At 45.5% G+C, this 19,779-nt stretch overlaps 7 protein-coding genes across 7 annotated transcripts in view; 5 read left to right on the top strand and 2 right to left on the bottom strand.

The window, feature by feature from the left end:
• Positions 1-173: 173 nt before the first annotated feature.
• CDC39 (CCR4-NOT core subunit) lies at positions 174-7,340 on the top strand (the record flags this gene model as incomplete). The annotated part of the gene is made up of 2 exons (XM_018855230.1): positions 174-177; positions 338-7,340. 2 exons carry the CDS (start codon positions 174-176, stop codon positions 7,114-7,116), a joined length of 6,783 nt encoding a protein of 2,260 aa, XP_018711658.1. The 3' UTR covers positions 7,117-7,340.
• Positions 7,341-7,564: 224 nt separating this feature from the next.
• On the top strand, positions 7,565-8,230 carry METBIDRAFT_41156 (E2 ubiquitin-conjugating protein; the record flags this gene model as incomplete). Its single annotated transcript, XM_018857363.1, has 1 exon — positions 7,565-8,230. One exon carries the CDS (start codon positions 7,565-7,567, stop codon positions 8,228-8,230), a length of 666 nt encoding a protein of 221 aa, XP_018711657.1.
• A 1,620-nt stretch (positions 8,231-9,850) lies between these two features.
• On the bottom strand, positions 9,851-10,275 carry METBIDRAFT_31744 (uncharacterized protein). Its single transcript, XM_018855906.1, has one exon. It carries the CDS (start codon positions 10,180-10,182, stop codon positions 10,000-10,002), a length of 183 nt encoding a protein of 60 aa, XP_018711656.1. The 5' UTR covers positions 10,183-10,275; the 3' UTR covers positions 9,851-9,999.
• A 95-nt stretch (positions 10,276-10,370) lies between these two features.
• Positions 10,371-12,154, top strand: METBIDRAFT_82809 (uncharacterized protein). The gene has a single exon (XM_018859222.1). The coding sequence runs from the start codon at positions 10,437-10,439 to the stop codon at positions 11,940-11,942; it is 1,506 nt and encodes a 501-aa protein (XP_018711655.1). The 5' UTR covers positions 10,371-10,436; the 3' UTR covers positions 11,943-12,154.
• Positions 12,155-12,274: 120 nt separating this feature from the next.
• Positions 12,275-13,134, top strand: METBIDRAFT_31743 (mitochondrial 37S ribosomal protein bS21m). The gene has a single exon (XM_018855905.1). The coding sequence runs from the start codon at positions 12,467-12,469 to the stop codon at positions 12,992-12,994; it is 528 nt and encodes a 175-aa protein (XP_018711654.1). The 5' UTR covers positions 12,275-12,466; the 3' UTR covers positions 12,995-13,134.
• A 1,286-nt stretch (positions 13,135-14,420) lies between these two features.
• Positions 14,421-16,091, bottom strand: METBIDRAFT_11708 (uncharacterized protein; the record flags this gene model as incomplete). The annotated part of the gene is made up of 1 exon (XM_018854069.1): positions 14,421-16,091. One exon carries the CDS (start codon positions 16,089-16,091, stop codon positions 14,421-14,423), a length of 1,671 nt encoding a protein of 556 aa, XP_018711653.1.
• Positions 16,092-19,069: 2,978 nt separating this feature from the next.
• METBIDRAFT_176197 (uncharacterized protein) overlaps positions 19,070-19,779 on the top strand; it is a 3,269-nt gene continuing 2,559 nt past the window's right edge. The window contains exon 1 of the mRNA XM_018854726.1: positions 19,070-19,415. Coding sequence (XP_018711652.1) covers positions 19,348-19,415 — 68 coding nt within the window. The 5' untranslated portion in view covers positions 19,070-19,347. The remainder of the gene's footprint in view (positions 19,416-19,779) is intronic.

The raw sequence follows: 19,779 nt of genomic DNA, 5'->3' as shown, positions 1-19,779 counted from the left end.
GTCAATTAATAGGGCAGGTCTTCTTGCATGCTCTCGTCCGCCGTTCTCCCAGGCGTGCAACTTTGCTCCAGGTAGAGCCCAAGAGAGATCATATATAGAATACGCAAATTGCACCACAACGCCAGCTGCTGTTCTCAATCCCAGTGCCCGCACCCACATCCAGGCTCCCGGCAATGGGTGTGTTCTTTTGTCGAAAAATCGTGGCATTACCCGCCGAACCCTGCCTGCGCACGCCCTCACAGATATACTAACAACAGATCACCAAAACGACGCCAGACTACTGACTAGATCTGTCGTCGAGAACTCGCACCAAGCTCCACAAAAAGCACATCAACAGTGACTTCGCAAAAGGCCGCCAGCCCCTCGGGCCCACTCCCCACGACCAACGAAAAAGACACCCTTGACCAGCTTTTGCAGGAGAAGCCGTTGAACCCGCTCAGCATCCTCGTCCACGAGCCCAGCATCAACGAAAGCTCGCAGTACGTGTCGATCGTCCTCAACCAGCTCTCCATCCTTTTGGCCACCGCTTCTGCCGCCACCTGGAAATCCCACCACGACCAGATCAGGTACATTCTCTCCAACGAGCGCAAGCACCACATTGTACACTCGTACTTCTACAGCAAGCTCGTTGCCGTTGTCAAGGATACGCCTCACACCGCGTCGCTCTCGCCCCCCGAACAGATCTTCAAAGCGGAGCTTGAATACCTCGCCAAGGACTGCACGTTCATCGAGTTCTTGATCCCCGAGCTCAGTTCCATTCTCGGAAACAACGCCACAGAGCAGATCTTCTACTTCATTGAGCGTTTTTCGATCGATCCGGTCTTACTGTTCACATTTGTTCTGCGTATAGCTGACCCCGAATCGCCCGCTGTAAAGCACTTCTTCGAAGAGGCCTCCTCCAAAGTCCCTGCTCTTGTCATCGAAAGAAGCACCACTTCAGACAGATCCTGGTGCCACGTTCTTCTCGACTGTATCTTGAGATCGCCCACCTACCCATTTCTCCACAAACTTTCTACCATCGGCCAGTTCAACGCGTTTGACCTGACCATCCCCCCCGTTCAAGCCTTCTTCCGCAGCATTCTTAAGATGACTTTCAAAGAGCTTTTAATAGAGATCGGGCCTGAGAATTTGTTGCCCGAAAAACTTCTCCCTTCGTTGCTCCAAATCAAACCAGAAGATGCAGACGAAAGCATTGCATTGGTATTAGCAGAAGTTCTTATCCCTGGCTCGCAGGGTCTCACCAATACTAATGGTGGGATCACACCTCTAACCTTTGTGAATAACTTGCCGGAAGCCAATGCAAAAGGAGCCCAATTGCAAGCATGTTTGAAGAACATCGAGCAGAATAAAAACTTCACTTTGAATTGGTTTGCGATCTTCTCCAAAGTGCAAGAACTTTTGTTCGATGCATCCAAGCGCAACAGCCAACCTTCTGTTGCCAGTATCACACAGCTCTTTTCTGCGCTTGACTTCAAGCAAGGTCTTATCGATATCGTGTTGAGCTATGAGTGGTGGTTTGACAAAACACTCTTGTTCATGTTGCAGTCAATGTACACAAAGCCTGGTGCATTTGATATTATGAACTCAAAGAATCTCACTCTTTGTTACGAAGGGGAAGTCAGCAGCGAGCATGAACTTTTGAAGTTTGTCAACATTGCCAAGCTTGAAGTGCAAGTGATGTCGAAAATCAACACTCAATCCACACATCAAAACAAGCAACAATCTGAGGGTGATCGAAAGCTTGAGACTTGGCTCACACAGTTTTTTGATTTGCATTGTCGGTCAGAGCCCCATCACGTCATTGCTGGGGCTTTGGCAATTCCTGACAAAGACAGCTACATTCTTGACCGCATCGATCGGTTATTCGCCTTTATGATGGACAGACCATGGACTGATGAAAATGTCGCTCAATTGGGTAAAGTCATCAATAAGTTCAAAGAGTTGGATATCCAATTGGCAATTCTGAAGCTTATTGAATTTTATACCTCGCGAGTCTCTCCAGAGTCTCTTACAAAGGTGGTGCAGACTGCTACTAGCTTTGAATTATTCGACGAGTTGACAAGCAAGGCAAAGCTCATTAGTTACAGCTTGTATTTGGCTTTTGTCGTGGAGGCATCGACATGCATACCCGATACATCAAGTTATGCTGAAGGCATGAAACATGTCATCGAAAATGATGTGAGGGACCCGAAACTGAAGAATGCTGTTTATCAAAGCTTACTTGAAATATTGGAGTCAAGAGCTGCTCAAGATTTCGAGGCCGGGCAGCAACAGCATCAGCAACAGCAGCAAGGTGCACCACCATCAAGTCTTTCAAGACCATTGAAAGTCAGTGTTGTGTACTTATTGTTGGATGCTTTGAAGGGATCGCAGGGACTTGTTGACCCTGAACGTCTCAAAAACTTGCAGTTGTCTTTGTTGACTACTTATCCTCGTCTCATCAATTTTGGAATCGGACACGATAAGGCGATCATGAAGAACGAAGAAATGTTTTCAAACTTTTTTCCTCCGCAAGTTGAACAAGAGATGAAGTCATGTTACTCAAAGATGTACAGCAAGGACATGGACATCAAGGAGATCGTTGAAATGCTTGGTAGGATGAAAAACAGCGATGTTCCTCACGAACAGGATGTATTCTCTTGCATGATCCACTCATTGATTGACGAATACAGGTTTTTTTCGGAGTACCCATTAACGGCGTTGGCATCAACCTCGCTTCTTTTTGGCGCACTTCTTCAAAAAGACTTAATCCAAGGGACCACTCTTACTGTTGCGCTAAATTTCATTTGGGAGTCATGTAACCAACCGCAAGACTCTCACATGTTCAAGTTTGCTGTCCAATCCTTGTATAACTTCAAGTCGAGGTTGCATGAGTATCCCATGTACTGCAAACATTTGCTTAAATGTCAGTCTCTTTCAGCTCATGCCAAGATGTACCAGATAGTGAAAGATGCTTCTAATGGTATCCCTTGTCCAGACTCGAATGCTCCGCAACAGGTATCCGTTTCAGACAATCAGGTATCTAAATCAGAAGGAGTTGCGGTGAATTATAACTCTATCTCAGCTGTTAAAAGGACAATTGGCTTTGAAGCTCAAGAAGATCCAGCAGAAGCGATATCTGATCGCTTGTTGTTTTTTGTGAACAACATGACTTCAGACAACATGTTGACTAAGTTGGCTGATATCAAAGGGTTGTTTGCCGAAAAGTATTTTTCATGGTTTGCTAATTATTTGGTGACGGAAAGAGCCAGGATTGAGCCAAATAATCACACATTGTACACAAGTTTGGTTTTTGCTCTAAACAATCCAATTTTTTACGAGTACGTGTTGAACATCACCCTCTTTGAAGTCGGAAAACTACTCAGAAACTTCAAAGACACTTCTTCAGAGAGACAGCACCTAAAGAACCTTGGCGCTTGGCTCGGCAAAATAACTTTGGCAAACGATAGGCCTTTGAAGAGAGATCAGGTTGCCCTTAAATATTTGCTTGTGGAGTCTTTTGATTTCAAAACACTTCATATCGTTATTCCTTTCGTGTGCAAAATCTTAGAGCAGGCCAGTTACTCCCGTGTCTTCAGATGTCCTAATCCTTGGGTCTTAGGCGTGATTAAGGTTCTTGTTGAACTTTATGAGTGTGCGGACTTAAAACTCAATCTTAAATTTGAGATCGAAGTGTTATTAAATGCTTTTGACACGAAAGTGAAGGATATCGAAGCTTCGACATTGATAAGAACACATAATCCTAAACCTGAAGCACTAGCTGCGATGTTTGGTACGAGAACAGATGTTGGTGGTATGATTGATCTAGCTGCATTATCGATTGAGGGTCCTAATCAAAGTTTGCAGATGCAGCAGCATTTGCAGCAACAGGCTGCAATGATGCAGCAACAACAGCAACAGCAGCAACAGCAACATTTGTCTCAATTGCAACATCTTCCGCAGATCAGGCAGATGGATGATCATGTACCTCAAACTTCTGTCGCCAATCAGTTGGATGCCTCTTTTAGCAACTTGGTGGGAAACACAATCTTCACTCAAAACCCCAACTTGAGAAGGGCATTCCAGGTATCTCTAGCATGCGCTGTTCGTGAATGTGCTGTCCCGATTTTAAGTAGAGTGTCTGAGGCTGTTTTGTCAACCACCGAAGCGTTGGTCAGGAAAGACTTTGCTACTGAAGCTGATTCGGCCAAGTTTAGAAAGAGCTACCAAATCATGGCTCAACAATTAGCACACAGCATGGTTGTGTGCAGTGGCCGCAAAATCTTGAGTGAAGCTATTGAAGCTACCATGGTGCAGTTGCTTTCGAATCAAATCAATGCGAATGAGTTACCTTTACTCGAATTGAACTCGGCAATTCAAAGCAATGTTCACCTTTGCGTTGAAATTGTGGAAAACTTGGCTGCTACGAACATTAGTGAATTGATTGAAGAGCGTATGCATCAGCAAGTCTTGGTTCGTGAAAGGCATACTAAGGGCGAGCCATTCCGTGATGAAGGTGCATCCACTTACGCACTTCAATTGCCACCACCTCTTGGATTGAAGCCAGACGGCCTTCATGACACGCAGTTGAATATTTACACTGGGTTTGGCACGAACTCTTTCATTATCCGCGCTGACCAAGCCCAAGGTGGGCAACAATTACATCCAATTTCAAATGTGAAAGCAAGTCCTTTGAATCAAAATGTCCAAGCAATCCCGCAACAAATTCCACAGCGTTCACAACAACCTCCATTTCAGTCCGCTTCTAAGGAACATGACACGGAACACCATGAGATTTCGCATGATTTCCAACTCCGGTCTCAAGATTCTCTTCGTGGAAACAACATTGACTCTCAGTTGACTCCACAGCAAGTTTCGGCGACTATCTTGCAGGAAGATTCTTCTGCAGACCAGCTCTTCAGTTTCATAACTCAATTGGCTGATAAGGCCATCCAGACACTTGCAGGAATCAAGGAGACGTCATTGCATGAATTGCCTGCTGATCATCCCATTTTGCAATCTCTCTCGCAAGCATTGGCACTTTGCCAGAGCAACGCTGTGAAGTACCCGGAATTGTTGTTGAAGGTGGCTCAATATGCTGTCAATTGTTTGTTCACCCAAGTTCATGAGAACCCAATGAGCAATGAGATTTATGTGGTGATTCTTGACAAATTGTGCGAGTGCTCACCATCTACAGCAAAGGATGTGACTTGGTGGATGGTTCATTCCCTGGATCAAAGAAAGTTCAACATGCCGGTGATTTTTTCGCTATTGAAGGTACAACTCGTCACCCCGCTTAAGCTTGACAGCTCCATAGGAAAACTCATTGCCGAGAGCAACAGTGCTGTATTAGTCAAATTTGCCTCAAGTTTGCTTTTAAACGTGTTTAGCTCTGAAGGTACAAGGCCAATTGCTTTGCGCTCTGAATTTGCATGCACATTAGATGCCTTGTTGAACTACGATCCCGAAGACACAGAAGAACATCAAAGAGCTTTGGCAATGCGTAACGACTTATTCAAGTTGTTGAATGAATCAAACATTCCGTTATCCTCTTCTACCGAAAATAAGGAAGGGGATGGATTTGTTCAAATGGGTTACATTTTTGTTGAATGGGTTAAATTGGTTGGCCACAATGAAAACAGCTTGGCTTTACAAAATGCGTTTGTTGACAGGTTGTTTCATTGCGGGGTTTTGAATGAGCCCGAAAAATTTCAGACTTTCTTCAGAGCGGCCACCGAAATTAGTACGACGGCATTCGTCACAGAGCACGAAATGCGGAGTCGTACTCAAAGGGAAGTCTTGTTGTCTGTCGATTGCTTGGCACTTTTGATATCAAGAATACTTCTTAGATTCAGCAAATCGCACACGGAGGACGCCACTGCCTACATGAAAATCATTTTTGATATAATTGCACTCGTGCTTGTCAATGAACACGAGGGATCGAAGTCCACGTGGAACGAGAGGGCGTACTTTAAGTTGTTCTCGTCACTCATGTGTACTTGGAGCGAGGCATCGGTTCTCGATGCCGATGCTACAAGTCATTTGGACCTTTCGTTTTATTCTTCGCTTGGGGATGTGCTCGACTCTGTCCAACCGCTAATCTACCCGGGATTTACCTTCGCGTGGATATCCTTGATCGCACACAGAATGTTTTTGCCCAAGTTGCTAGAATTGCCTGAGAAGAATGGTTACAGCGTTGTAGTCAAGCTTTTGACGTCTCTTTTGAAGTTTCAGAACGTGTACTCCAAAGACAAATTTGTGCAGCATGACGTTCTTCATGTGATTTTCAAAGCGATTAACAGAGTGTTCACAGCGTTGGCCCACGATGAACCTGAGTTTCTTATTGAATGTCACTATCAGTTGATAACTGCGGTTCCATCTGTTTACATCCAAGTGAAAAACATCATCTTGTCAGCAATTCCAAAGACTATTTCTGCTGAAAGCCCCTTTTCAAGAACTTTGAACTGCAATGACTTGCCGGGTTGCAGCGATGCTCCGGGAGTACAATATGCACCTATTACCGATTTGAGCAAGGCCGGATTGAAGAAGCCAGTTGAGAATTTCATTCGTATTCCAGCTTCAGCTTTGTTGCGCACGATCTACGGGGGCCTCAAGTTAAACTACCCAAAGGAGGTTTCGAGCTTCGGATTTGACTCCGTGAATTTCAACACAAGACTTGTCAATGCATTAGCTTTGCATGTTGTCATCTCTGCCGTTGAAGATAAACTGCCACGAGACAATTCTTGCTTCAATTCGAAGTCGTCACACACCTCATTGCTCGTTGACCTTATGAATCACGGCTGCACAGAGTTCAGATACCACCTCATGGATGCAATCGCTAACCAGCTCCGTTCGCCCAACTGCCATACCCAGTGGTTCATAAGCTTTGTTCTTCACATTTTCTCGGATGAAGCTTCATGGAGCTCGGGAGAGATCCGCGAGGAGATGGATGAAATTGTGGCCAGAGTGCTCCTAGAGAGGCACCTTGTCAATAAGCCTTATCCATGGGGCCTTTCAATGGTCTTGACTGAGTTGGTCAGCAATGAGAAGTATGATTTTTTCAGCCGGCTGTTCCACAAGAATACGACGCCAGAGTTGCGGGGAGTTTTTGAGGCCTTGGCGAAGACTGTGCGCTAAACAAGCCGCAAGAGTTTAGAGAGATCGCGCTGCCCCAGGCCGCCTTCTACGCCCACCATACTACTCGGTGGTCAGGGTACAAGGGAAGCGGCATGGTTGATCAGTGGAAGAATACGAGCAAGCGTACATCAATGAGAGCTAAGTGACGTGCCTCGAGGCGGCGCAATCATGACTTCTATTCGGTAAAAGCACCAAGCGCAACTTAAAATAGCATTCGACATGCCTGTATATAACCACATCTAACTTTGTAAGACGTGCGCCCCAAAAGGTAGAGTGGCTTGGAGCCCTCATTTGCAGAGCCCTTAGTTCAGTTTCTTTTGGGAAAATATCGGGATCCATAAGACCAGCTTCTAAACCTGCACACCAACACCTAGGTCAGTGAACACTCGACCGAAAACGCCTCCGAAAAACACACGTGCACCAGTCAGAGCCTCGTGTCAAAACAGCCATGTCCAGAGTCAAGAGAATCGCCAAAGAGCTCGAGGAGTGCCGCCAAGATACCAAGTCTGGGGTGTCGCTTGATTTGGTCAACGAATCCGACTTGACCCATTTGACTGGGTATTTCAATGGGCCACCTGGAACACCCTACGAAAAAGGCGTGTTCAAAGTCGACATCAACATCCCCAACGAATACCCGTTCAAGCCGCCTGTGATGAGATTCTTGACCAAGATCTACCACCCGAACATTTCGTCGGTCACGGGAGCAATTTGCTTGGATATCTTGAAGGACGCGTGGACCCCGATCTTGACGCTCAAGTCGTCGTTGATTTCTTTGCAATCGTTGTTGCAGTCGCCCGAGCCCAACGACCCGCAGGATGCCGAAGTGGCCAAGCACTATATCAGCAACAAGGCTGGTTTCGAGGATACAGCCGCATACTGGACCAAAGTGTATGCGTGTGACGAAAGCCAAGGAGGCGTGGCTGCTTTGAGCGACTGTGCGTTGTACGGAATCGACGATGCCATTGTCAGTCAGTTTGAGAATATGGGCTTTGCAAGAAACACTACCATTGACGTGTTGCGCCGGATGGGGATCAAGTCGTTCAGCGGCATGAACGACAAGACCGAGGCCGAGAACAAGGTTTTAGAAGAGTTGTTGCGTGAGACCGGGAACTAGTGGAGTCGGCAGAAGGCTGACGACGGCATGTTTATATATAGCAGCGGGGGCTCGAGTCATGTTTGTGTGGCCGCGTATCGCATATTCTAGTACAAATGCTTGACACCTACGAATTGGATGATTTTTCTGTAGATTTACTCTGTGACAGAGGTGGGGGATTGGGAGGTGTCTTTAGTATGAGGACGTGCGACATGGTCAGTCTGCTTGGTAAGATGGGAGCTGGGAATTAAACAATATGGGTGGGCAGAATTCAGAAGTGTGGAAGTGCTGGCGTTTTTTTTTTTTGTTTTTTGGAGTTGCTTTACAGAGCGCCCGTCTGGAGCTTTGTTTGTTGGTGTCTACAAGTCTGGTGCTTTCCTGCTCTTCGGCCGTGGAACAAGCCGGAGATATGGAAAAGATTCCGGTGAGTATGACAGCGAGTTCGCCGATCTGAATCTAGAACCGCAGCCTCAACTTGGAAACCGCCAGTCTTTTTTGAGTCCTCTGCAGTACTGTTTTAGGCCAGGGGTTTCATTTTTACAGTAGCGGATGTGGAGCCCGGGTTTACGGGCCTTGATGCGTGGGCCTTCTGGAACTCTTGTTGGGCGCCTGGATGAACTGTCCATCTTCAGATCCTTGTACCTGAAAAAATGACGTGCATAGTTCCAGGCTGGGATCTACATTTTTGAGCGGCAACGTGATTTGCAATCTTGTTGTAGACTGGTGGACATATGTGCCCAAGCTGGACCTGCGATGAATACGATCTGCAAAATAAGGGACTGGCCACCAAAGAGCATTCGCATGTTCCGTATGAGCGCTAGAGCACAAAACATTTCATATAAAGAAGAGCGTTATGTGAATCTACAATACACACGAAAACCCCAGGGCTCAAACTGCAACAGACACATGTGAGCAATAAGCCGAGAAGAACTCGGACAAGACGCATTCTCACAGCACGCGAACACACCGCAGTCTCAATCAAGTACTCGAGCCATTAGCACACCGACATAATTAGCACTGCAGTAATGAAGGAGCAACAACTCAAGCACCGACAATCAACAGTTTTGACAAACACTCATGATCGATAATTTACAATGAACATTTCTATGACAAACATCGCTCACAATGAATTTCACAATAAGCATCTTTACAATAGTTCTCTTTACAATAGACATGTTTACAAAAGACATCTTTGCAATTAATCCTCAACAATAAACATTTTTACAATGACCATCTTGGTGATTTACTCTTTTAGAAAAACATATTTGTCTCTACAATAAACATCTTTGTAATACACACCGTTGCAATTGATGCCTCTCCAATGACCATCTTTATAATAATCATCTACTACAATAAACATGTTAAGAATACCATCTTTATAATAATCATCTACTACAATAAACATGTTAAGAATACCATCTTTTAATATGCCTTTCCAATTGATTCTCAACAACAAAGATTTCTCCATTGAAAATCTTGGTAGTTGACATTTGAGTCACTGATTCCACAATAATCTCTGCAATTGATGCCTCTACAATAAATTCAAAAAAAAACCTCCATATGATACACATCTTTGCATTTGATTCTCAACAATAAACATTTTCCATTAGAAATTTTGGTAGTTGATAATTTTGTAATTGATCCTCAACGACATATATTTCTACAAAGAACATCTATTTCATAAACCACTATGCAATTGATGCGTCCACAATGAATTTTTTAAAAAAAACATCTCTATAATCACATTTCTGTAATTGATCCTCAACGATAAATATTCCTACAATGAACATCTATTTCATAAACCTCTTGGCAATTGACGCCCGTACAATGAACATCTGTAGAATAAACATCTTTACAATACACATCTTTGCAATTGATGCCTCTACAATAATCATCGCACTAGACACCTCTTCAAGAATCATCTCTACAACAAACACCTTATTGGCACACGAAGCACACCAAAGAGCACACATATTCCATATAGCCAGCACTTCAGCAAGCTAATAGAACAACCACACCGGCAACCACACCAGTCTTTTCCCGGTATCCAGGCCTCAAACCTCGATCGACAAACTCCCCCCAACAATACCAGCACCCTCCTACATCGTGCCTGCACACAGGCGCGCGCCCGCGCGCCTCCAGACCTCCGGCTCCATGGTCAACTTTTGCAGATCTCAGAGCCACGCCAAAACCCTACGATTAGCTCCTCTTCCCACGCCCCACGCCAATGCTCCAAGCCACAAAGCCTCCCGCAGAGCCCGCGGCCACCAAGCCCGAACCCCCCAAGCCCGAGCCCGTTAAGTCCGTGGCCCCTGCCGAAGCCGTGCCGCAGCCCGACTTGTCCTCCGAGCAGATCGGCTGGATGTTCCTCAAGAAGTACTACGGATTCTACACCGCGGACATACGCAAGCTCTATGCCTTTTACGACTCTGCGGCCGCGCTTCTGCACGACGTGTTCCCTGGAAACGGGCGCAAAACCGTGCACGTGGCCCGCGGCTCCGACGCCGTGCGCTCGTTTTTCGACGGCCAGGCCGCCCAGGCCTCTGCCGCGGACAAAAACAAGATTGTCGTGGAGAGCGCCACGTTCCAGGCCTCGGTGGCCGGCGCCATTTTGATTGTGGTGGCCGGCGGATGGAAGCGCGGCGTGTCGCCCTTTTGGCCGTTCGTCCAGACGTTTGTCTTGCGCGAAAAGAGCAAGACCGTGTACGACGTTGCGAACGACGTGTTGACGTTTGTGGACTTGGCGGGCGAGCCTGCCGAGGCCGCCGCGGCTGTTGCCGAGCGCGTGGCGGAGCCTTCGGCGAAACCCGTCCAGGCGTCCGAGCCTCAGACGGCCGACCAGAACGGCTCTTCCGAGCCCGCTGCCTGCACTGCGCTGCTGCAGAAGGAGGCCGTCTTGGAGACCCGGAGCGAGGAGCCTGTGCCCGAAACGACCGAGGAGTCTTCACCAGAGACAAGCAAGGAGCCTGCTCCAGAGGCAAAGGAGAAGGCTGCTCCAGAGACAAAGGAGAAGTCGGCTCCAGAGACAAAAGAGCAGCCGGCTTCTCCCGAGGATGCGTCCTCCAGTGCAGCCGAAACTGCCGCGTCCGCAGAGACCGTGAAGCCTGCGGACCAGGAAAAGCCAGACCAGAAACAGACGGACCAGGAAAAGCCAGGCCAGGAAAAGACGGACCTGGAAAAGCCAGGCCAGGAAAAGACGGACCAGGAAAAGCCAGACCAGGAACAATCCGCGGAGCCCGAAAAGCCCTCGGTCCCACCACAGAAGCCCACGTGGGCGAACTTGGCGGCCATCGGCCCCAAGACCAACGCCAAAACCGCAGCCGTCGCATCGCCCGCCGCCATCAAGATCCCTCCCCCACCGGTCCCCGCGTTTGCTGCCAAAAAGGCTGCCTCGCCAAGCCAGGCGCAAGGCCCGTCGCCGGTGAACGGCAAGTACAAGAAGGAGGAGTGGTACCCCATTTTCATCCGCAACGTCGACGTGGACGAGGACGAGTTGAAGGCCGCGTTGGTGGAGAACTTTGGCGAAATGAAGTACTTCAAGAAGACACAAAAAACCGCGTTGTGCGACTTCAGGCGCAAGGAGGACCAGCAGAAGGCGTTGGAGCAGAAGGAGATGGTGATCAAGTCCAACGTCATCTCGTTGGAGGTCAGGGTGCACAAGGCTTACAACGGCAAACCCGACCCGAAGAAGGACAAAAAACACTTGAAGAAGATCCCGTTCAAAAAGAACTAAGCAGACCCTCATTTCAGCATACGTATTCGGCCGGTGCGTGGGCGTCTGGACGACTGGCCGAGCAGTCCATGACGGGCCTTGTAGCGGTACTCACCACGGCAGAGTCGACAAAAGAGGAGCCAAGCATATCTCATACAAGTCCCTGGAGGAGGGATCCACACACACAACACTCTTTTGCCGCCGCTTCCAGTGCATGCAGCATGAATACACTAATAACTTATTACATTGTAGTCTGGTATGAGACATACCCAGTGCACGTAAACCTGAGCATGCCCACAATACATCTACATGGCCTTGTTTGCTGGGACGCCAAATGAACACATACTGGCACAGGCAAACTCCTGCAAGTTGTATGTGCTTTGCACCTCTCTGTGGTGCTGCCCGTATTTCATTTTCGATTGCCGCGCCTTGGGCTGACTTTTCTCAAGAGCCTCACTTTTTCGGGCTTGTATGGAGTTCTCAGTCTTCGTGCACTTAACACCGCTAAAAATTTCAGCCTCTGACCTCGACCACAGCACCCACTAATGTTCACCAACGTCACAGGAAGGTTGCCTGCGCTCCGTCAGTGCACACCCAGAAACGCATTTGTGCGTTTCATTTCTCAAAAAAAAGAGGCGGACCCCTTTTCCGAGCTCAAAGACACGGCTGCTAGTGCTCCCAAAAATGCTTCCACCATCTTCAATTTCGACGCGTTGATCGCCAACTCGCCGGATCTCAGAGACACACAGAGGTCTCTGGGCAAATACGATGAATATGCTTTCGGAAACAGCGTCAAAGACCCCCGTGAGGCCGCCAAGGCCATCAACATTTCTGGCCCATCTGCGGGGCGTACTGTGGATGTGACCTTCCAAAACGTCGGGACTGCTCTCCGGGGCGTTCAGTCCATTCTCAGGCAAAACGATATCCGTTCCCAATGGCACAATCAGAAGCGTTACATTCGCCCGGCCAAATTCCGCAAGATGAAGAAGAGTCTTTGGTGGAAGAAGCACTTTGCGCTGGGCTTCTCTGACTTGATGTCTCAAATCACCGATGCAAAGAGAAGAGGATACTAGATGACGGATGGCTATGTACATAGAAAAATAGACAACGTAGAGCTCAAGGACCCGCTCTGAGTATGGCGTTTGTAGAGGTGGCTCGACCGTCTTGCCTTATATGTACAAAAATAGATTCTCGAAAACGGGAGAAGCTGGGAAAAGTCTCTACTCTCTATGCTAACATTACGAAGAACATAAGGGTAGCGATAAGCTTATTCTCTATGATACTTCGAAACGCGCTGCTATGGGATATGGGCGGCGTATAATGCCCTGAGTTTCTTTCAGTAGTTGGAATCCAGGAATGTTGTTATCACAATGCAGTGGGCTATCCTTTGCACCGGATTTCTGATTTTTCTAATTTTTTCGCTAGTTTTTCTTTGATCTGGGAATTGGCCATGATCGATGTTATCGAAATCAACTGGTGTCACATTACTCAATACCACGAAGATAAGAAAGGAAAGATGACTGCCTTTGTAGGAAACTCGAAAGACTAAGCAAAAAAATAAATAAAAACTCTATTAGGCTTCCCCAAAAAACTACGATCGTAGAATTTGAGCTTTGAGAGATGAAATCTGTCGTCAAGACACTCTATGTACTAATTCTAAGACACGGACTATAAAGACCAGAGTGACAGCGAATGCTTTAGAATAGCTGCATTTGGGAAACGTCTAAACTTGAGTTGCGATTAGCGAGGTCTATGGCTTTCATAAGCCCTGTTCAGGACTTGAACGAGTATCTGGCCATCGAAGGCATTCGATATTCCTCTAGTTCAGAATACTTTCGAGAGGTTTTTGTGTTGCGCCATTGATTGTGAGCCGAAACACTTTGATGATGTTAGTATTTACCAGCAGCTCACAGACCAAGTTTTAGGGCTACGGTTAGATTCAGAACTACTCATAAATATTGTGACTGGAAGTATTCATGTATATTATATATCCTGACCACAGCATTGATGAGTGAAAATGTACATTCTCAAGCTCTAGGACAAAATTGACATTCTTTCGAAACCTATACTAGTCATACACAATCATCAGCCATAATACCAAAGACTACAACTCCTAAACCAAAAAAGTAGGTTTAGAAGCTATATAATTGGATTTGAACACCTAAATTTCTACAAAGACCGAAGTCAGCAAAGTTAACGATATTTGTACTGAAGACCATACAACAGGTCAACAGACATCGAACATTTATTATTACTAGAGTTAAAAAAACACTCCAAATAAGAATAACTGAGGCAATATCGCTCTCGTTTCATCTTTTTTTTGGGGTTTTGTGTTGTCACCTATTGATGAATACAACACTTTAGGGTCTCGGAGCATGGGACTAGTCAGCCAAATAGTCTTTTTGAACTCGTATGAGACCCCACTTAAGCGTAGAGACTGTTTGGAGTCTCTAGCCCGGAAGTCTTTCCAGAGGATCAACTTGAGGCACAAGTTCCTCCCTAATTGTCTTTGCAGGTAAAAATTTCGAAACCCTGACGTGTTAAGTCAAGGCCCCTGCGATAACTTCCGCTTCGTTTCAACCCTTGGACCCTGCTTGTCTTATGAACGCGGCAGTGGTTTGGGGAGAAGATCCTGAAGGGAGTGATGGAGACTTCGGATGGAAGATCCAGAAGTGCCCAGTTGTATTCTGTTTTACCCAAAACGGGTCCTGTATTGTTAGTATAGGTGCCCTCGACCCCCTTTGTACTAGCCGAAGATGAACCTTCAGTGAGCTTGGGGGCGATTGCACGCATGGAAAAAACGTCGCTGTTGGAGAAAAAAGAAGGCATATCTTGCTCTGTCTCTTTGTCCCCTGAACCACTCTCGTTATTGCTGGCACTTTTCTTAAAAGGAAGGATGCACCTGGAGAGGGTTGTTGAGCAACTTTGAGTTTTGCGACCTGAGTAGAAGGCGCATGTGCCCCAATCCTTCACAGCTAAGTCAGCCAGTTGGACAGGCTTCATAGACTTGCAAAGAATTTTCAAGTGGGACAACTGTCTGAGGGTCGTCTGAGAAAAGGTGAGAGAGTTGCAAGTCAAGTTAAAAGGACGCAAGGTCGAGTCCTTGGAAGTCACTTTCACTTTCTTGTTGCGTTTCTTGTGCTTGTCCGCGACGACGATTTTGTGAACCTTTTCAGAATTTGACTTACGTCTCAAGAATACCCAAGGGAATTTATGAGCTTTAGCAGTCAATTTGAAATGCTTCAAATCATTGTCTTTGTTTCTGGCGACCGTGCGCCGCTTTTGCACCCGCGCACGGGAAAACGACGCACGACGCCAGGAACCGGTCCGAAAGCCGAATTTGCAACCGAAGAATTTGGCATCTGCTGATTGCTTTCTGCCAAAAATTTTCTTGGCAAGGTTTTGAATTTTGAAAAAGAAGTTTTGTTTTTGACTAGAATAAATGGACTCAGTGTCGATGGAGTCAAGAACGTGGCCGAACAACGCAATCTGGCCCCGGGCGTGAACCTGTTGTATTGCCAACTCACAATCCTTCACCTTGGAATTAGGAATCAATTGCTTTCCAGACTTGGAGCCTTTCTTGAAAGCCATTTTGCGCAAACGCTTAGAGACGTTTTTAGAGACTCTGCGGGAAATTTTTCCGATGCGGCTTTTGTGTTTTGGCTTCCCAGAAATTCCCCAAGACTCGGAAACAGTAGACTCCATGTTCTCTGACAACGCAAGACCATTTTCAAATTGTCTTTGAGTGATTGGCTCGTCTTCGAAGTTGGCTGTTGGCTTTGTGGCTCTACTCAAGCTAGTGAGACCAGCCTTGACCGAATTCTTGACTGATGCCTTTAGGATGATAGCTTTCAACCTTTGTATCTCAAGAATCTCAGTAATTTCATTTTGAGCTCTTGAGAACCTGCTTTGTTTGTTACTTGGAGTAAAAGGGGCTTTCTTGGTGAAGCGACCATAGTTTGAAAAGCTCCTAAGAGGAAGAGAGTCGTGAACAAAGTGAATAGAGAGTTTGGAATTGTTGTCATCATACGCATTAGCGTCGTAGTAAGTAATCGGATTGAGCGTCTCGCAACTGTGTAGTTCGATCCCTTCAAAGGCCTTCAAGGCCAAACGGACTCTTTTACCTTCACGGGCACGAGCGTCAGATCTGATTCTTGAAAATAAATGCATGGTAGTTGGGCTGAGTGTCTTGTTGAATGTCAAATTGTCTTGGAGTGTTTCACTGTGATCTCTTGGCTGAAGAGTTCGGGAATTCTCTGAATTTGAAAAGAAGGTGGTATAAAAAAAAACGGAAATAATAAAGGGAGCGAGCCAAATAAATAGTCCACTAATCAGATACACAAACACAAATTTTATGCTTTCAATCAAACCGCATAGGAAGCTTGTTTCTCCCACGACCAGCTTTGCAGCCAACATATAGACTACATGTTGCCTTGTATTCAAAACAGGTCTGAAGCTACTCTAGTTTTAGCTTCATACCGTATAACTTTGAAACTCCCAAAAATGACATAAGCTTTTTAGGCAAAGTAGATTTGCAGCCCCAAGTTTGGGTGTAAACTCAGTGAAATAGTAGCGACGAATAGATCTAATTTGTATGAGGTGAATTAAATGATACAAAGAAGACTTTTGACGCTTGAAAGCCAGCTCTTACAACAAAAGGACACCTTGATATTATAAATGTTAAGCTTAAGTTCTTACTTTGATTATAGTCTTGTCAATCGTTTTATGGTCACAATTTCAAAAATATTGTATGAGTATTGGGACTGGAAAAAGTCTTTAAAATACATCATTTCCTCGAGTGTTTACCTATTCTTAGTTTGAAGCATGTTTTTAAGTGCTGGTTAATTTGCGTTTCGCTTTGTAGCTCATTTATAAAGATGCCATTTGTTTTGCTGCATGAAACAATCCAGACTAGAATTCCGACCTTTCCTGAAAACTGATTTACTATCTTGTTTTGGTGCTACGTGAAGAATATAGTCTAAGTTATAATATAATTTTGACTTATTCCTGTCTATGAGATCATGTCAGACTATATGCGCAAAAGGTTTCGGTTTCCCTTCTTTTAGTCATTACATAGAAACGTATATATTGTCCTCTCAAAAATGTGATTACTTAGAGCATGCATTCGCTCGCGTCATTAAATACAGCCCAACCAGTCTATTAGTCACCATTTTTTGGTGATGGCATGCGATTAATCAAAGACGAAGGGAGAACGTTGCAACAGAATATTAGGAACCAGAACTCTGAATCAACATACTCTCAGGAGATTTGAATCTTCCAAAAATGACATGAAGTGCTTGGAGTGTATTACATGTCAACTGTGATCAAATTCGATTTTCGGATAGTTAGGATCTGCAGTTAGTATAGAAGAAAGGCCACATATATGATCACCGTTTCGAAGAATGTGATTGTGTACATTTATCTCAAAAATTCACAGACTAAAAAAGTCTTTGTCGAATATTACATGATATTTCAAATGAAGTAGTTTGTTCCAGATTCACGAACACTGTAAAGCTGATCTTGCGTCACCAATATTTGAGAACTCACATTTTCTTTTTTTTGATTATATATGACTAAGGGAACAAATATACATATATATATAAGACAGCCTTGAACAGCTCTCAAATACGTACCTATTCCAAACGCTTTTCTTCCGCAAACCACGTCCTGGAAATCCTCTTGGACCGCATATGTTCAATTATGGATTTTTAGTTACAGTCTCAAGTAGCATAAACTTTGACTAATATGGTTGGAGAAGACTTCAGGAGTTCACTTCTTCAAAATCGCCACATCTTCGAGGACATCGAAGATCCTGACGAAAACCAATTTTGGTTCATCAACTCAATAAGATTTGTCCACCGGAGCCAAAATTTTATTCAGACTCATAGGTTTAATATAGTTAAGCTCTTGGGACTAGTAGAGATTAATACAGGAGACTTATCCTAGGAATCAATGACGTAATAGCCATACATAAACAGATACGGGCGAAGAGGACCGTCCAGGCCGTAACTAACGGAAGGGGGCGGGCCGAGTTTCCACACTTGGTACGTATATAGGAGCTGTTCAAAACTTTTCTGTGTATTATTTATATAGTTTTGCTCCATTAATCAGATAAATCCTTATTTTTTTTTGAGCCAAATCTTGGGGAAAACGGCATACAAACCCCCAAAGCGAGGCAACTCTTGCAAGTCTAAAAAAACATTAGGATGGAGATTAGAAATCTCAGATAGATGTCGTACAAATTGATCGACTTCGGCCCTGTGTGAGCCGGTTGAATCAAAATGATTGTCTACAGTCATGCAAACTTCCAATATTTGAGCATGGCCTCGAAGAAACTGTGTTCTTCTACTCAGCATGCCTATAATGATGTATGAAAGTCTCACTTGCACCAGGAAATTACATGCGCTCTTACAAGCGATCCAATGTAGTATTTTTGTTAAAATGTTGACTTTTGTCTCTATGCCTAGTCGATATTAAACGCTTACAGGAATCTTCTTTTATTCCATATGACCAAGGTTTCGAATCCAGGTCGCGGCTAGTATTTTACACCCAAAGAGCATTTTTTTTGAAGAGTGAAATACGTTATAAAGAGCTTAGTCCAGGACGCAAAGAAGAGCAAAAATATAGAAGACAGGTATAGCTCGAAACTTCTTGTCAACATGCGTGGTAAAAGCTCCTCGAAAGAACATGTGGATCTGACTTGTGCATTGTTGAGAATATTTCTTGAAGCACCAGTCATTGTAAGACCTTACCCAAACTTGCTCTTCAAAATCCCCAAAAGTTTGGAGCCGAATCCTCACGACAATGCGGGGGCTTAAGTCACTGCTGTTATCATCTTTTATTGCGTGAAATCCCGGTAATTTGCCCATACAGGCGTGTACATGCTCTTCTGAAACTACATTGTGCCATCGACCTAAACAAAGCAAGAACCAGAAACTGTTGTTCCTGTTTCGCAAAAGATGTACCCAATCACCGGTACCGAAATCACCTGGTTTAGTAAGTCTTCTAGCACGGGGCCGCACCTTTAACCTTCCACACCACTAGCCTATAGAGAACAAGTCAAACATATACCCACAAAGACAAAGACCGGCCATTGGGTATTCACAAGCTATGTCACGAAAAAATGTAGAGCAGCATTTAATTTCGTGCTTTGTCCTTTGAATTGTAAGCAATACTCGTGGCAGCCAGATGGGGTATTGCCTCGCTCGCAGACAATTGGTTTCAGTGGGTGCAAACCATTCGCGCGACGTCATAGTCGGATTTGCTCACGTCAACTCCGGGGCAATCAGGCACATTTCAAAGGCCACCAAAAAACTTCCGTTGCGTGCAAACTTTTTACACGGCATCATCATCTACGCTTTTGCAGCAGCACTAGACCGCCTATCCAAATCCCATTCACGTGTGTGTTTCTGCCCCTCTTCTCTTGATGTTGATATCAAACGTGCACTTCGAGTGCCATGGCGTGTCCGTTTTCAAGATCCCCCCGGGCCCCGTGTCTCTTGCAAACTGGCCCCAAAAAAGTATCGTATGGAAAGGATCTATGCGCCTCACAGAGGAGGAGCAGACTGCCGTGTCGCCGGAATCGGCTCTGTACATGGGGCTCCGTCTCAAGTTAGAGCTATATAACAGGAAATCAGCAGAGACGGATCCAAGTCCGTTTCGAGCCCCCGAAGACGTGGTGCCGTGGGCCGAGGTGTGGTACAACCCCTTTCTGGAAACAGATTTGGAATATAGAGTGGCAAACGATGGATCCGACACCATAGAGATGACACCGGAGTCGTCCAAATACTATCAGATCATCTCTCAGTTGCCCGACACTGGGTACAGCCCGATACACAACTCGGAAAAAGGATTCTTG

The sequence above is a fragment of the Metschnikowia bicuspidata genome (assembly GCF_001664035.1).
Source record: "Metschnikowia bicuspidata var. bicuspidata NRRL YB-4993 chromosome Unknown METBIscaffold_3, whole genome shotgun sequence".
NCBI classification, from domain to species: domain Eukaryota; kingdom Fungi; phylum Ascomycota; class Pichiomycetes; order Serinales; family Metschnikowiaceae; genus Metschnikowia; species Metschnikowia bicuspidata.
The sequence above is the reverse complement of the archived record's forward strand: the minus strand, read 5'-3'. Positions and strand labels throughout refer to the sequence as shown.

What these genes read in the sequence shown, in the direction of transcription:
- METBIDRAFT_82809 (XM_018859222.1), top strand. Translation starts at nt 10,437, where the DNA reads ATGCTCCAAGCCACAAAGCCTCCCGCAGAGCCCGCGGCCACCAAGCCC.
- METBIDRAFT_31744 (XM_018855906.1), bottom strand. Translation starts at nt 10,182, where the DNA reads ATGTGTGCTCTTTGGTGTGCTTCGTGTGCCAATAAGGTGTTTGTTGTA.
- METBIDRAFT_31743 (XM_018855905.1), top strand. Translation starts at nt 12,467, where the DNA reads ATGTTCACCAACGTCACAGGAAGGTTGCCTGCGCTCCGTCAGTGCACA.